We start from the raw sequence: 16,371 nt of genomic DNA, 5'->3' as shown, positions 1-16,371 counted from the left end.
TATGATGTACTGCTTGATGTTTTAAGAAAATAACTGTATGGCTGCCTGCCTGCCTGACTGGCTGGCAGGGGCTCTATTTTGGGAATGGTGGAAGCCCCCTCTTTCTCTCTCTCTGCTGTTGTCCTGCGCTGTGACTCTTCTGCTTGCCCTCTGGCTACATGCCTCTTGTACTGAGCAAGAAGAGCACTTCACACTTCCCCAGTGAAACCAGAGCTCAGCCTTCAGCCTCATGCCTTGCCATGTCCTCTGGGCTATTTTTACTCCAGCAGTGGCTACTTGTGCCAAACCCATACCACAGCCTACTGGACTGGAGCTGAGGCCACATGTGTTTCTATGTACGTGTGTGTGTGTGCGTGTATATGAGATAGTAGGTGTTTGTAGGTGTGTGAGTGGTTAAACTTTGCATTTTAAAAGAGTTGTGTACAGAATAGAGCTGGGCAGTGTGCCAAAACAAGATGATGTAATTCTAATAATTATGGGTTGCAATATTGTAGTCATTGGAAAACAACACAAAAGGCTGAATTTGTTTAATAACTCAAAAAGTACTGGTAATTATGGTCCAAATTCTCTAATAAGGGGCCACTTCGACATTGGATATGGTCATTAAGGTGAAAAAGAATAATTAGTGTTAAACGCATGGGGCAACAAATTTGTAAATGTGAAAAAATTACTGGATAACACTTTTTAAAATAATAGGTGAAGGTTGTTGTGTGTTGTCATTCATTATACGCTACCTTTATAGAAGGGTGCCGGTGATCATGTGCGTTATCATGTCCAGTGTGTTTCCATTCATATACCTACACTGTATCTCATTCTGCTTTTGCGTCCTAGGAGCTGGCCTCCGGTTTGTTGTATCCCCATCCCGGTGATGTTAATACATGTTGGATGTTTGTCCTTGTTCACATCCCCTACAACTGCAAAGCAGCACCACTACACAATCCCGTTCTTATGCATAACTCTATCTCCGTTGCTGCTGTAGCTGACTGGCACACAGGCAGCAGGCATTGCGCTGGTCATAGTGGCTTGATCACTCGCCATTCCGCTTGTTGTGCTAACATTGTGTTTCATATCATAAGCCCACAAATATTAATCCATATCTCATAATTATCAGACTTTGACTCTCTGCCCAAGGATATTCATTTATTTCAAAGGGTCTAGGCTATTTATTTGTTCTATATCATCACGTTATTAATAATATAAGCAGGAGCTTTTCACACAAAGTGGTAACCAGTGTGTGTGTGTGTGTGAATGCATGAATGGGTCAGACCTGCAACACTGGCTTTGAAATGAACTGTAATAAACTGAAGCTTGAGTGCTTTAACTACCTGCTGTGAAACAACATGACCCTCATCCATTTAAAATGACTGTGAGTTCTTCTGAGGTCATTTTGGTGAAAGTAGTACAAAAGTAGTCGAATAGGTAACTTATTACTCTTAAATGAAGGTAACTAGTAATATGTAATATTATATTTTGAGAGTAACTTGCCCAACACTGGAGATATCTGTCCTACAGTGTAGTTATGTGCTCCTAACCCTTCTGTTCCCTGTAGTTATTGATGCCATTTTTGATAATGTTAATCATACAGACTACAGAACAGTCAATACTGATTGTCACATTGACTGTATTGACTGATGACGGCATGACAACGCGGCTCCCACACCATGACTGATGGTCATTATTAGTGGGAATGAAGCAATTTTAGTCAATGAATCATTTTACTTGTCTCCAGAGGACAATTGGTTGTGCAGCAATCAAACACAAGATAAAAACACAAGGCACATAATGCAACAAAAATGAAGTTTAAACACATTTTTAAACAATTCTTAAGATATGTAGAATTTGGCTTGTGTTTTCTAATGTTGTCACGATACCAGAATTCTAAACTTCAACACAAAACTAGTATAAAAAACAATACTCAATACCTATTTTTATACCACAGCAAAAAGTTGCTGGCTGTTCTGACATCCATTCAGAGTCCTGTCTGCTTGTGCCTCATGTTTTCAGAGATTGTCGTAACAGCCACAGGTTGAGGACCAGGGGCTGGTTGCACAAAGCACATTAAGTTTGCTTCTTATGTATGACACTCCAGGCTTACATGAAATACCTCGCCAATAACTGACTGTTGTGAAACCATTGCATAAAACCGCAGAGCAATCATTGATTGTAAAGGAGTTGGAAGAGTACAGCTTTGGAAAGTTGAGTGATCCAACTCCAGTTGGTCACAATCATGAACTGACTTCCGGTCAGATTTATAGCACAACATCATTTGCTCATTAGCAAGCATGTCCATCGGGTTCTCCTGGTCGCAGAACGCTCTTCTCGGGATGTCTTATGTTTCTCTTATCTCCATAAACTCAGTAATGTTGCGGTTAAGACAGAGGTACTTTATGTTTTTGTCATAACTTTGGTTACTTAGGTCCAACAGTTGAAGCAGTTCCTTAAGTACAAGACCAAGATAATGAGAAAAACTTAAATCATTAAACATTTTAAGGAAACCTAAAGGAGAAGACTTAAGGATGTTTTGTGCAACCAATTTTATCTCATGGAAACCTTAACTTGGACTTTAAGGAAAACGTTGTGCAGCTGGCCCTAGTAGATTTTCATCCCTGTTGTTTCATCTCTGCAGCCTTGATTTGAAAACTGATTGTAGATTGTTTTTTTTCTTGTATAGCTTCAGCACTTTCAATACTGTTGACTTTATAGTTAACAGATCATATAATTTTAAACGGGGTATCAAATGAACCACCTAAGTGCATTTCTCAACACCTCACCCATGCCACATAATGTCAGTGCACAGCTGGAGGAAACCACATCCCCTCTCTGCCTCCAGCTGGTGTTCAACACAGGCCCACCCATGCCAGAATCATCCACATACAACAAAAATACAACATTAAAGGGAGGGGAAAATACTGTATTCAGTAAATACAAAAATGAACTTGGGGAGAGGGGTCATTTTAAAGTGGAGAGAAGCATAGATTGGCCATGTTAAGAAGAGTTATTGATGATAGGCTCTATAGAAAAACTGAGAATTCTGTGCAGATGAATTTCTTTTTCAAGCTGTTAAGTGCTGCTACAGCTTTCAACTCATCTGCGAACCCGGAGGCTCCATATTTATAGCCAAAATTCTTTTTCTCTCCCTCCTCTGTCTTCATGTGCTTCGCCTGCCTGTCCGCTTTATCTAATTGTGTCTCTCACTCTGCTTCAGTGAAGTACATCAAGGAGATGTCGGCCTTCTTTAAAAACTCGGGGTCCCCCGGGGCGGCCCTCCCGTGGGAATCTCCCCCCTCCACACCTCAGAGGGGCACCGAACTCTCACCTGAGGCGAAGGAGCCCCGCAGCATCCCGCTGAAGATGTGCCAGGTGACACGAAAACAGTGCCCCCCGGACACAGAAAACAGGTAATGCGTGTTACGAGTTTACAGCTTTATGCAATATTTTGATTTGCAGTTCATTCATTCCTCAACACAGATCTTAACCTGAAAATAACAAAATGGCTCAGAGAGAATAGTGTAAAAGGGACTTCATACCCCGTCTTCTTCACACATTCTCTTTGTTCCATCTGAAACTTCCTCTTCACCCTCAAGCTTTTCTGCCTTTTGTCATTTGTCTTTCATTTCTCTAACTGCCCCTTTTCTCCCTTTTCCTCCCTCCCTGCTTGCTTCCCCCCTCTCGTCCTCTCATCTCATCTGCCAGGTATTTCGAGGTGATTTCATCCAACAGAAAGAACTCTGTGTTCCTGCGGGCAAAAGACCCAGCCATGGCTCAGTCCTGGTACAATGCCATCCAGGCTGGTGCTGCCAACCTTTTACCCCGAGTGAAGGAGGAGATGAAGAGCATGCAGCTTGGCATGGAGGTCAAACATCTGGGCTGGATTACAGAGCAGGTATGCAAGAATACAAGCGTACATAGTCCATACTGCAAGATCTGCTCTGCAGTGTTTTGCATTTTTTATGTTAATTTTTTTCAGTATGTCATGGCACCCTGTTTTTGTGCCTGTTTTTATATCTGTCTGAGGTGAAGACAACTTTCCAACACAATACAATGAATCCTATCTTAAAGGGATTGTTTTGATTATTTGATGTGGGTTTGAAGAAGCAGGCAGGAGTACCGCCTCGGAAGATGGGGCCAGCAGCAAAACATATGTTAGTCAACTAAAAAAAGTCCCACCAAAAAAAAAATCTTTATCATTTTAAGTGTATGCTATATTGAGTATATTTCGACTGCTTTACCTTGCCGCAGCTTCAGTTCCTCATCCGTGCTCTCGTCAAGCCACCAGCTTGCTGAGCACAGGAGCTGCTGGTCTACCACTGCCTCAATCAGTTGACTATGCCGTAGCTTACGCACGTGGATTATGCCAATGTGAGCATTTATACTTGTGCAGTGGTGTCTGTTACACCTCCAAAACACCAGTCGGCGACAGTGTTTCTGTGAAGTGCTGCAAAGTTTAGTTGATTCAAAACACACATTAACCACGGCTTAAAAGAGACAATTTCAAACACAAATCGGCTTAACTTTAACTCACAGCATTCACAGACAAAGCACTTGTCTTTATCTGGACACATTTTCCCCACTAATACAACATGCTAATGTTTTTACCACAAGCCTATGACATTTTACATTGTATAAATTAGCCTAGCAGCTAGCAGACTTTTCCTCTACTCATATGAAGCCAGGGACAACAGCAACATTTAACAAAGGTAATGTCACAAAATTTGGCTCCGTTACAACTCACAAGGTTCACTGACAAAACAACTGTCTCATACTAAACACTTTCTCCAAACAAACATAACATGCTAACGTTATAAGCACAAGCCTATGGCATTTTACATTGTATAAATTAGTCTAGCAACAAGTGGAGATGAAGCCAGTATAAACTGCAGACAAGACTTAAAATGCTATTTTGTGGAGGCTTTGTTATCTTCATAATTTATTGTTTCTTATCTGTGAAATTAAAGTAAATAAACTTTTGTTTCCACTGGTTTCAGCATACAAAAACAGACAGGAAGTCTGTGCCGCTGTGGCGTGTCGTTACGTGTCTGGGGAGATGTATGTCAGGTTACAGCGTAGGGTCTGCGTCGACGTAGAGTAGGTACAGCTTAGATTCAACACAGAAGTATAAATCCCGCATTAGTTTGTTTGTATTATTTGACTTGGTAAATCCAAACGATGACTTTTAAATGCCAAAGTCACACAATAACACAAACAAATGAAACGGATGGAGGCAGCAGTAGACCAGCAGCTCCAGTGTTCAGCGATGGCTAACTACTGTTGTTCTTAATGGAGTCTGGTGGCTTTGAAGAGCGTGATAACGGCTTCAGTTCTCCATCGAAAGTTCCTGTCTGACGTTACAGTAGAGCGATGAAATTATTCCAAATGTAGTGTACAATTAATCTGATTTTGTTTTTTTAAGTAGCTAAAATACGCTTTGTTACTGCCCCTGTCCAGAGCAGTACATTACTTAGCTTCCGTGTCAATACTCCTCATATAAGCCCACTTCAAAAGATCGGAACTATCCCTTTAAAGTGCATGGAGCAACACAGAAATACAGGAAGCACATGCATATATACATGTTCATTTACAGTCATGTAACAATTAATCTTGAGTGCTATATCGTAGGCAACTGTTTTTCAAAGACGTCTCACCTCATCCAAGAGGCTCTTCAGTTGAGAATTGAAAAAGCCTCTTGGATACGATAAAGCACTTAAGATTACCATGACCTGGATGACTGTGAATCTTCCCCAACACATCACCACTTATCCCAGATTCATAACTGCACGACACATTACTGTCAGAAATGTGCCATGTTTAGTAATCATAGGGTCCATATGAGTGAGATTAAATGATTTCTTCAACTCTGCCACAAATGCGCAGGTGACCCAGGGTCCAGAGAAACCAGTACTGGCTATGTTGACTGACAAAGACCTGCTCCTGTATCCCTCCCTGCCTGAGAGCAAAGAGAGCCTCAGCAACCCCACCAAGAGTCACCCGCTCATTGCTACCAGGTTCACACACACACGCCTGCATATATACACATACACCACATACAGCACTCAGTATTTATGAACACACCTAGCACTTACAGTACATTTAATAAACTTCTGTCCACACTAAGCAGCCCAGTTTTGAGTTAACAGACTTGCCTCGGCTTATTTTGGCCCAGCCCAAGAGCTCATGCTCACTCTTTCCATAACTGGACATTTGGACATTTTGCCTCCATAACGTCACGTTCATTTGGAAAACATAAGTGGAACCAGAACCTATGACTCATGTGTTTTTCCCTCCTTTCCTTCTCTCCTGTGCACTCCACATCTCACTGTTCACATCTGTAACACACCAACACGCACACCCTTTGCTCTTCTGGCTCATCGTTTTCTATGAATCTTAATTACCCTCCTTTTCATCCTTGTTCTTCTCATACTTTCTTCTCTCCATCTACAGACTGGTCCACTCTGGCCCAGGAAAAAGTTCTCCTCTCCTGGATTCTGATCTCTCATTTGGCCTGCGCTCGGGCACTAAGCAAGGCGTGGAGACCCATGTGTTCAGGGTGGATTCTGCCAAGGAGCTGTCCACCTGGACTCATCTGCTGGTGGAGGGTTGCCATAATGCTGCTGAGCTCATCAAGGAGGTCACCACGGGTATGGATTCAGAGATTTGTTTGACTCCCAGTTCGGTCTTCAATCTTTCTCCACCTAGGAGTAGAAAAAAAATAAAACTTTGTTCTGAATGACGCAACCAAGGTTCAAGATTTGACTCCCACCCTTTGCAAGAATGAATGTTGTCATGGTACTGCAAGTTTCTTTTGGTAATTCATGCCAAATTGAATGCATGCTGAACTTTTTTGCATCAACAAAAAGTGCTCACATCCATGATGGATAATAAAGATGTGTGGTATGCAGTAAAAAAAAAAAAAGCCTATATTGAGAGTCAGAAATATGGACAGCTCAATACCACTTTTTCATGTCTTTGATTATCTTCCAATACCGTATATTTTTCCCGCTCTTAAAGAACTAAGCTGTTAATAATATATTTGTTTGGATGCACTTTGCCTAGCTTGGCCAATGGCCATCTAAACAACATCATATTCAAGCTGTAAAACACATATTGTGCTCCCCCTAAGGAAGAGATACATAACCCACAACATGACTCACTTATGCAATACAGCTACATCTGTTTATTCAAACTTTTTCTCATACAGAACTTTTACCGGCATTTTGATTGGTTACCACCATTCAGACATTCAGAATGAAATCTGAATCTGAGTATTTAGAATAAAAACGAATAATTATTTCTTTATTATTATTATTATTATTATTATTATTACTATTATTATTACTGATTAGTAAGTTGAGATCAGTACTTGGCTTTCCGCACTGAAATAAGAATTATTTCCCTTTTCTACATAGAAAAAGAATTGTAGAATCAGTATTCATCTTTTTTGGATTATTGGTTTATGTATGGAAAAGCTGTTGCCTCTAAATTGAAATGATTTATGCTGTCTACCACTCAGCCCTGAGGTATGTAAAAAGTGATCCTTACAACAACCATCACTGCCCTCTTTACCAAAAGGTCGGCTGGCCACATTTGGCTCTGAGGTGGGACCAGCTTTGGTTTTTATTTATCTATAAAGCTCTGATAAAGATGCTTCCACCCTGGTATTTCATCCTTTTTAACTCTGAACTTATATAATCTAGGTACTCCCTCACAGAATGGGTTGTTGCTCCACATTCCCTTAATCAGATATGAATTAGGAAATACGTAATTCTCCTAAAATGAACCTTATACATGGAATAATCTGCAAAAGACCATAAACTTGGATATTCTTCCGCCATTAAGGCTGTTGAAATACCTTATTTCTGATCTTGTTTAGTTGCTTGTAAATGCTTTTAGCTATCCAACTACCTATCATCTACACAAAAGTATGTTTAGTAACCTGTATTTTAATCATAAGCTAGTATATATTATAACTGGTTTAAGTTGCCATGGTGGTGCAGCGGTTAGCATTGTGCCTCACAGCAAGAGGATTCCTGGTTTTGAACCCAGGGTGGGGCAGCCCTTCTGTGCGGAGTTTTCATGTTCTCCCCATGTCAGCGTGGGTTTCCTCCAGGTGCTCCAGCTTCCTCCCAGAGTCCAAAGACATGCAGGTTAACTGGTGACTCTAAATTGTCCGTAGGTGTGAATGTGAGTGTGAATGGTTGTCTGTCTCTATGTGTCAGCCCTGTGATAGTCTGGTGACCTGTCCAGGATGTACCCTGCCTCTCCCCCAGTGTCAGCTGGGATAGGCTCCAGCCCCCCTACGACCCCCAACAGGATAAGCAGTTACAGAGAATGAATTAATAAGTGGCTTACATTGTTTATCTGTTTGCCTGATGGTTGTTTTTTATGCCTTTATTCATGCTCAGTATCACTGAAAATGAAGGTCTCCATCAGCTGATTTCCAGAGTCTTAAATGAAGGTTTGAATAAATGAATGAATAATTCTAGTGTAAAATACTGGATATAACTCAATGTGGCCGATACCTCATTGGCATAGAAAAACAAAAAGGTTGACCATAACTTGAATAACCTCAACATATAATATGAAATGAACAGTGTAACACATTATGGTAGTCCTGGCATCTGAAGGCACTCACAACTGAAACTCAAGGCCATTATTAACACTTGATATCAAGTTAGCTGCACTGAATAAGAATTATCTAAGGGTAGACAGCGCAAGCTATAAACTAACTCTACTGTTAATGTAACACATGCTGCTCATCTGTGTTAATCATCATGTGACATGTCTCTTTACAGCAAGTTACACAAAGTTTATCTGAGCATGTACGTGATAGGTCAGGCTAATGGATCATATCGGAATATACTTTTATTTTTTTCTTATCTAATCCAGTGATTTTGGCCTGTTGCATCGGATCTTGTATTCTCTAATTAAAAGTGCTGATTATATTGATCAAACTCCTCAGTCATATCTATGAATATAACTCAAATCTATTTAATCCAAACAAGTACTGCTTGGGCACAAGATGAGACGTCTATTCAACAAAGACACAAAGTACATAATCAGGGACTGTCTCACAAAGCAGGATTAGGAGTTACCACTTATTGTTTCTTGCACTGTGATTTAGGGACTGCGTTCTTTAGCAAAATGTCCTCCGTCTCTGGAGATTTCTCTTGGCTGCGTGTTTATAAAAAGACTGGAATTAGGTTTTCAGAAAGGAAAGCTGTTGGTAATAGATTTTTATGAAGAACTGGAGAGGAGACAAAACATTTTTGTTTCAGGTGCAGCTGTATATATGGCATAAAGCCATGTCTGCTCTGTGTTACAATGCAGCTCTCTTTACTTCCACCATCCAGATCCTGCATTTTAGTCATTAAAGTTTCTTTTGGAAACACAGTAATCCTGCTTTATATGACAGGCTCCAAGTCAGTGCAGTGTAGTGATGCTGTTACATTGCCCTCTGCTGGTGGCATGAGGTGGTGTAAAAACTGTCACCCTAAAACCAAGAATGGGCCAATTTTAGTACCAGAATTAGGATAGTGTTGCATTGAACTAAGAGCTATTCTCTTTGCTTAACAATAATCGTTATTTGAATCATATTGTTATCCTCTCAGTGCTCATAGAACACAGCCAAGAAATCTGGGCTCCGCACCAACACCGTGACACTGATCTCACAACAAAATGAGAACACAAGAAATGTGTGATAGATCCAGATTTATTTGAGAACAACTTCAGCTGTGTGCTGTAAAATCATTACTACTTTTTTTTCTGCCTCTGTGTAAGCCCTGTTTTTTCTTTTCTACCCCGGCAGCCTGTAGTTGGAATGGGAAGGAGTGTACCCTGGGAGTCCACATTGATGAGGGCTTCACACTATTCACAGAAGAGATGGGTGTCAGGAAAAGTATTCTGCTTCAGCAGCCCTTTGAGCGCCTAAGAATGTCCTCAGATGATGGAGTTCGCATGATGTTCCTCGACTTTGGAGGCCCCGAGGCCGAGATTGTAAGTGTCTGTTTACCTTCGGGCTTTGTCAGTATATAGCATTTTTGAATTATAGCTGTTATAGTGAATATGTCAAAGTTAACTTATCAAACATGGCAGTACATGAGAGTGTTTCTGAAGGAAATCTTATGGATAACAGCATTATAGGCAAATGTCTTCAGAGTGCTATCACAATGCCACAGCTACTTTGAATGTTTTAAATGATTATATAAACAACTACTGAGAAAATAATCTCATAATCCCACTTGATAGCCTTTCATGGAGCTTTCAATTCAGCTTCAGACTGCTGAGATGTCATGAACATGGTCAGCTTTGAGCTATCTCCACCTGACTCAACAAATGAGCCATTTGTGTGACAAATGTAAACTCCATCTGCTGAAGAAGACCATGATATATAGTTGAAAGCTCCAGAAAATGTAGGACTAACTACTCTTTCCAAAGTCAAAAGTGAACTTTTATAGAAAAATCACAATTACTTCAATATTTTAACTATATTTAAATATGTGTTCACTTAATACAAACCCTTTTGTTTTGTGTTTTTTAACATTTAGCGCTAAGGTTGGGCAATATGTTAACATTTTTTCAGCTGGCCACCGTAAGTCAAACAACTGGCCAGCTGCCGATATGTTTGCACAGGTGTGTGTTCGAGCTGCGAGTTCGCTGTGTTCCACAAGTTCTTTTACCTTTTTATAGCTTAATCAATAAACAAAATAAAATCACAAAATATCAAGAAAAGAAATATTCAAACTACAAGTCCTGTTCTTTCACTGAATTAAGACTACATTAATTGCCTTTTAACTCATAAAAACACTACATTCAAATTCAATAGTAACAAATTAAAACTAACCAAAACTGTTTCGGTTAGTCTTTCCACTGTTTAAACTGTCACCAACTCCTGTTTGGTTGAAATAAACCCTTAATTCACAGAGTCAGAAGTGAAAATATGCTGCTACAGGCTGTTGACCCCACTGTCTCTGTTGCTGCTAACGGGTTAGCTTGCTACACAAGAGGGTGTTGCTGAGTAGTGTTGCAGAGGTAGACAGATCTCAACACTTAGTTTTAGCACTGTAGTTCTCACTCCTTCTTCAGAGGCAGACCATTAAGTTGGCAAAGTAAAGTGACAAACCCCACACACACACAATTGACAATGTGTGCAGCCAATCGCAGATAGCCATGTATGTGTCCAGTTGCCCAACCTTATACCTCCACGGTGGTGATAGCTGTGGCCGGAGGCATTATGTGCACAGGATATCTCGAAAGCCTTGAGGGAATTTATTCAGATTTGGCACAAAACATCTACTTGGACTCAAGGGTAAACTGATTAGAATTTGGTGGTCAAAGGTCACTGTGACATTGAGTGTTTCTCATTCTTGTGATGCGATATTTCAAGAAAACCTTAAGGGGGCTTAATTTTTTACAGATTTTGCACAAGCGTTCACTTGGACTCAAGGAATTAGATTTTGGGCGATGTTGTAAATGCAGAATCCCAAGAGCACCTTGAGGGAATTTCTCAAAATTTGGCACAAAAAATCTACAGTACTTGGACTCAAGGATCTGCTGATTAGAATTTGGTTATGAAAGGTCAAGGTTACTGTGACCTTGAATGTGTCTCATTCTCAAACACAATGGGCTCTAGTTTCGCAGACCGGGCAAGGCAGGGGCGCAGCACACTTGCGCTTCGCCAACTGGGTGTGGCCAGACGGATTTTGCAAGTTTGGCACACCTTGCGCGCTGGCGCAGCTACTCGTCTGTCCCACCTCCGTCCCTCCTACCTGTGCAAGTCGGAAAGGCGTGGAGTGGGTTTTACACACATCACACCAATCAAATGAGCCCCTCTCCTCGCCCTTAAATGCGCCGTGCGAAGGTGTAATGAGAGTTTACTCAATTCGCCATGGCAGAAGAGAGCGGCAGCGTCAGACAGCCAAACTTCTCCCAGGAGGAACCTGATGTTTTGGTTCAGGAGGTCCAAGCTCGCAGTGTCTGAATATACGGAACTGCGAGCAGACCTCCACGGGCTGATGATGCAAATGTAGCCTGGGAGGAGGTCACAACAATTGTAAATCAATGTTGCGTTTCTCTCATGCACGCGTGCGCTCTCTCTTTCTCTCTCGCAGTCTCACTCTGTTTCTTTTCTTTTGACTTTTCTAAGATGACAGATGCTGAATATATACTCCCTATCTGATGCTGTGGCTGTTTGTGGTTGGCTGAGAGGGATGTGAACTCATTAGTTTGCAGCTGTTTAATCAAATCAGGTTGGGTTTCCATTACGCGTGCCAAACGGTGCCAGTCCCCTTTGATCTGACATCAGATGTGACGGGACAGTCGATATAGAGATACATTTATGTGCTGATTGCAGATAGTTGCATTGAATAGTGGTTTTTTGGGTATTTATTGCATTGTTAATGTGCCTGATATTCTGGAAACCTGCCTGTGAGGTTTTGGTGATGTGTGTGCACTGTCCGCTGGTCAGCCAAACTTCGGCTTACACTGGCCGCGCTTCGCCTGCGCTGACAGTAGACCTGGTTTCAGCTGGCGAGCTTTTAGCGCACCTTCGGCGAAGCCTTTTGGCACAAAACTGTCACTGCGCCAAGCTGCATGTGTGGACACCTCCCCCTGCTGCGCCGCCACACCCATCTCAGCGCACCTCGGTCTGCCAAACTACCAAACTGAGCGCGCCTCGGGTTGCGCTGCTCGAAACTAGCTCTGCGCGGGGTTCACCACCCTGCGCCACCCTGCGCTGCGCCGGGAAACTAGAGCCCAACATGTCAACAACGCCTTAAGAATTATTTTTTTGCAAATTTGACACAACCTTTCACTCACTGTCACTGTGACCTTGCATCTGTCGAATTTCATGAACGTAGTATCTCAAGAAGGCCTTAGGGGAATGTCCTTAAATTTGGTAGAAACTGTCATTTGGACTTACGAATGAACTGATCAGAATTTGGTGTTTGAAGGTCAAGGTCATTGTGACCTCACAAAACATGTTTTTGACCATAACTCAGTATTCACATGCTAATTATGACAAAATTTCACTCAAATGTCTAATAGGATAAAATGAAGTGATGACATTTTATATCCAAAAGGTCAAAGGTCAGCTTCACTGTGCCATCATGATGTTCTACAAAACATTTCTGGCATTTCTTTAATATCATAACTCCATAACTCAGGAACAGAAGGGGAGACATTTGGTCAGATACTTGTCTTGGGTGACTACCTTAGAACTGAAGTAATGGTACAGATCCTCTGTTCTGCTGTGGTGAAGATGTGTGCAAAGCATCCATGTTCTCACAGACATGGATGTAAACTGTAAGTGTACCTAGTCTGTGTGTCAGAGCCACACAACCACAAGGTGGTAATTCTAGTTTCTAAAAATGTAATCTGTCACTGTTCAAAGGTGTAATTAATGGACTTCCTGTCTCTTATGCATTTCCTTCTCTTCAAACTCTACCTCTTCTCACAGCAACTGGACCTTCATGCCTGCCCCAAGACCATAGTCTTCATCATCCACTCCTTCCTGTCTGCAAAGGTCAAGCGACTCGGCCTCCTGGCATGATAACGGCCAACCATCCAGAACATCGACAATAGGAGTATTCAATAAAACACACAGCCAGAAGACTCTGAGACACCAGAGGATGTGGCCCCAGGAAAAGATGCTGACTAACCCCTCCTTCTCAGCCCTCCTAGGCCTCTGATCGTCTCTGGTCAGACACCTGCTGGTCTCTGTAGGGGAACGAAGAGAAAACTGCAACACTGATGGACCTTTGTTGAACCTGTAGTTGTAAAGTAAAGAGGTTTTACAGATGGCGTAAGTCAGCAGCCACTTAAGGGATCTGACATCTGTCAAGTCTGTTACGGTGGGTCATCACACTTTCTGATGGCAAACTGTGTGAATGAAAATGACAGCCTGCATCTTACTGTTTCGAAGCTTGAAGTCCCAAACATTTTATGTTGTTTTTGCCCCATTGTTCAGTTCTGTTTTGTTTCATGAGTCACGGCAGGCCTTTGTCATGAGCATCCTTTCATCTTTCAATCTTTGCTTTATGCGCTGTGAGCAGTCATAACAAGTTATTTCATAAAAGTCCTGATTGATGTTGGACAAACTTTGTTTTTCCTTTATAAAGGCAGCTTCAGTGGAGTGACAGAATGACATGACTGATAACTACACGATCAATAGTCTGGAATGAACAATGTACAGAATACAACTATATGCTCTTTATGTGGATTCTTAAGTTGCCTTTACCCTGAATTTTCATAAAAGAAGCGACATAATTTCTGTTGAAGATGACTTCTAAATGCCAAATCAAATATAGCAGCTGAATTTCTTTTCTCCCCTCTGTCTGTCTTCTTCCCTGTTTTAAGTGTGCTCACCCACAGTCTAACAAAGAGAAACGACTAACAGAGTATATTATAAAAGGCTTTTTTTGTAATTGTGTTTTAGTTTAACCAATAAATTAGATAAAAACTTATAATTTTCCTAACATAAAAAGACACCCTCTTTAAATCTGGATAGCCTTCGTCAGACAGTGTGACTGTGCAATTTCATATCAGCTCATGTGAAGTACAAACAAGAGCTCTTGTGTTTTTAGAGTCTTGCAGACAAAGGTTGTTCCGTAATCATGTATTGATAGATGACAGAGTCAGCTGAAAGAGCGCCAGTCCAGCTAAGCTACTTCTCCTGTATTATTGAGCTTTCAAGTAGAGTTTAGCTCTTAATTAAACCATTTTGTAGTGCAGTGTTTTCGTCTGTACTTAATAATTTAATCATGAGAGGGGACAAACGGTCCTCATCAGAAACCACTAATGGTCCATTTTCTACACAATTTGTCCAACATTTAAATATGTTAATTTACCATATAAAAAGACATTGAGTTGTTTACATCATCAAGTGTTTGTTTTCTTTCTTTATTATTTGTGTCGACTGAACATCCAAATCTTATTGGGGCCTTCTCTCTGTGTCCAACACTAAACAGACTTGTATTAATATATATTTCAAAACTAAAACCTGTTTGCTTTCAAGAATAAAAATGTATTGTATATTCTTATTTAAACAAAGGTGTGCCTTGCAGGGTTGTTTGTATATAAACATGTAATAAACTTTGTTAACTTTTATGGATTGCTTTGCATGTGCTTTATTGATAGGCTATAAATGTGACTTTATGTGGGTGAGAAGGTGGAGCTAACCTTGACGCTAGCTGCTAGCTTTGTTAGCAAGGTGCATTTACAGTCTATGATTAACTGTGACAATGCTAATGCTAATTAACAGGCTTAAAACCACTGAAACAAAAGCCCCATTTCCACCGAGCAGTATGGTTCAGTTCAGTGCGCTTTTTTTTCCGTTTCGACTGAAAAGTTGTGGATGGTACCAATGGAAATGTTCCATACCATCCACATTTTTGTTCCCCCCTCTGTTGGGGTACCTAGCACACAGATCTGGTACTAAAAGGTGGAGCTGTGAACACTGCAGTCTGTTGATTGGTCAGTAGAGGATGGTCACTCTGCTCAGGGCCAAGATGTGGCTTGTTTTGAGGCTCATGTAACCACTGTTCATACTGTGGAGAGTTTTATTAGTAGACTAACTATAAATTGAAAGGATGTTTTGCTGCAGCAACTGGAGACTGAGGAAAAATAATTCACTGGGCCGACTGCTGGCAACTTTTAAGGTGGAACATTTACTTGTAAATGTTACTCAATGCATGAGTTGACGACTTGAATCAATCAACACACCTTAAATTTTACTGTAACATGTTTGACCATCACTTGAGTTTGTATCGTCTCTCTTGGATAACATACATTTTTAGTAAAGTGGATCTACCGGATTATGTAAACTGCATATATTCTAATCCTCACTCGGAGAATAAAAAAGCACTGCAGAGTGTCGTTCCTGTGGGCTACAGCGACACTAACCCCCTGAGCTTGCCTTCAAAGGACCAAATGCACAAACCCACTATTTTTAAATATCCCATAAAAAGAGACTCTCGCTGCAGCCTGTTCTATTTTGCTTTGAAAATGTGGGCATGCAGCCTCGTTCTGTGGACGATAAGCGAGGTGCAGACTGATAAAGGAGGAAATACAGTGAGTGCTGGACGGAGCAGTGAGTAACAACAACCCCACCCACATTTAAGGGTACTGTTTGCTGTGGAAACGCAAGTTTCTAAGTACCATGACTGAAGGGTTACTTTTGGTTCCAAAGGTACCATACCGAAAGTGTTTGGTGGACACGGGGCTAAAATGTACTTACTTGCTAAAACTGAACATCTGACTCCCCAGAAGGTTTTTTAGTACGACTTAACGTTGAACAAGACTTTTTTAGATAACCAAGATGTTAGTTAAAATTCCATGAACTGAAAACGCACTGAAATAGACAGCTACAGCTTTATTCTG

At 41.1% G+C, this 16,371-nt stretch overlaps 1 protein-coding gene across 1 annotated transcript in view; it reads left to right on the top strand.

Annotated features, from left to right (window-relative positions):
- The window catches only part of snta1 (syntrophin, alpha 1), a 59,898-nt gene extending 44,799 nt beyond the window's left edge, over positions 1–15,099 (top strand). Inside the window, exons 3-8 of the mRNA XM_033627590.2 lie at positions 3,206–3,398; positions 3,694–3,883; positions 5,872–6,002; positions 6,439–6,635; positions 9,803–9,990; positions 13,451–15,099. Of these exons, the coding sequence (XP_033483481.1) occupies positions 3,206–3,398; positions 3,694–3,883; positions 5,872–6,002; positions 6,439–6,635; positions 9,803–9,990; positions 13,451–13,543 (992 nt within the window). The 3' untranslated portion in view covers positions 13,544–15,099. The remainder of the gene's footprint in view (positions 1–3,205; positions 3,399–3,693; positions 3,884–5,871; positions 6,003–6,438; positions 6,636–9,802; positions 9,991–13,450) is intronic.
- Positions 15,100–16,371: the final 1,272 nt, after the last annotated feature.

Source organism: Epinephelus lanceolatus, chromosome 1 (assembly GCF_041903045.1).
Source record: "Epinephelus lanceolatus isolate andai-2023 chromosome 1, ASM4190304v1, whole genome shotgun sequence".
NCBI lineage: Eukaryota > Metazoa > Chordata > Actinopteri > Perciformes > Serranidae > Epinephelus > Epinephelus lanceolatus.
The sequence above is the reverse complement of the archived record's forward strand: the minus strand, read 5'-3'. Positions and strand labels throughout refer to the sequence as shown.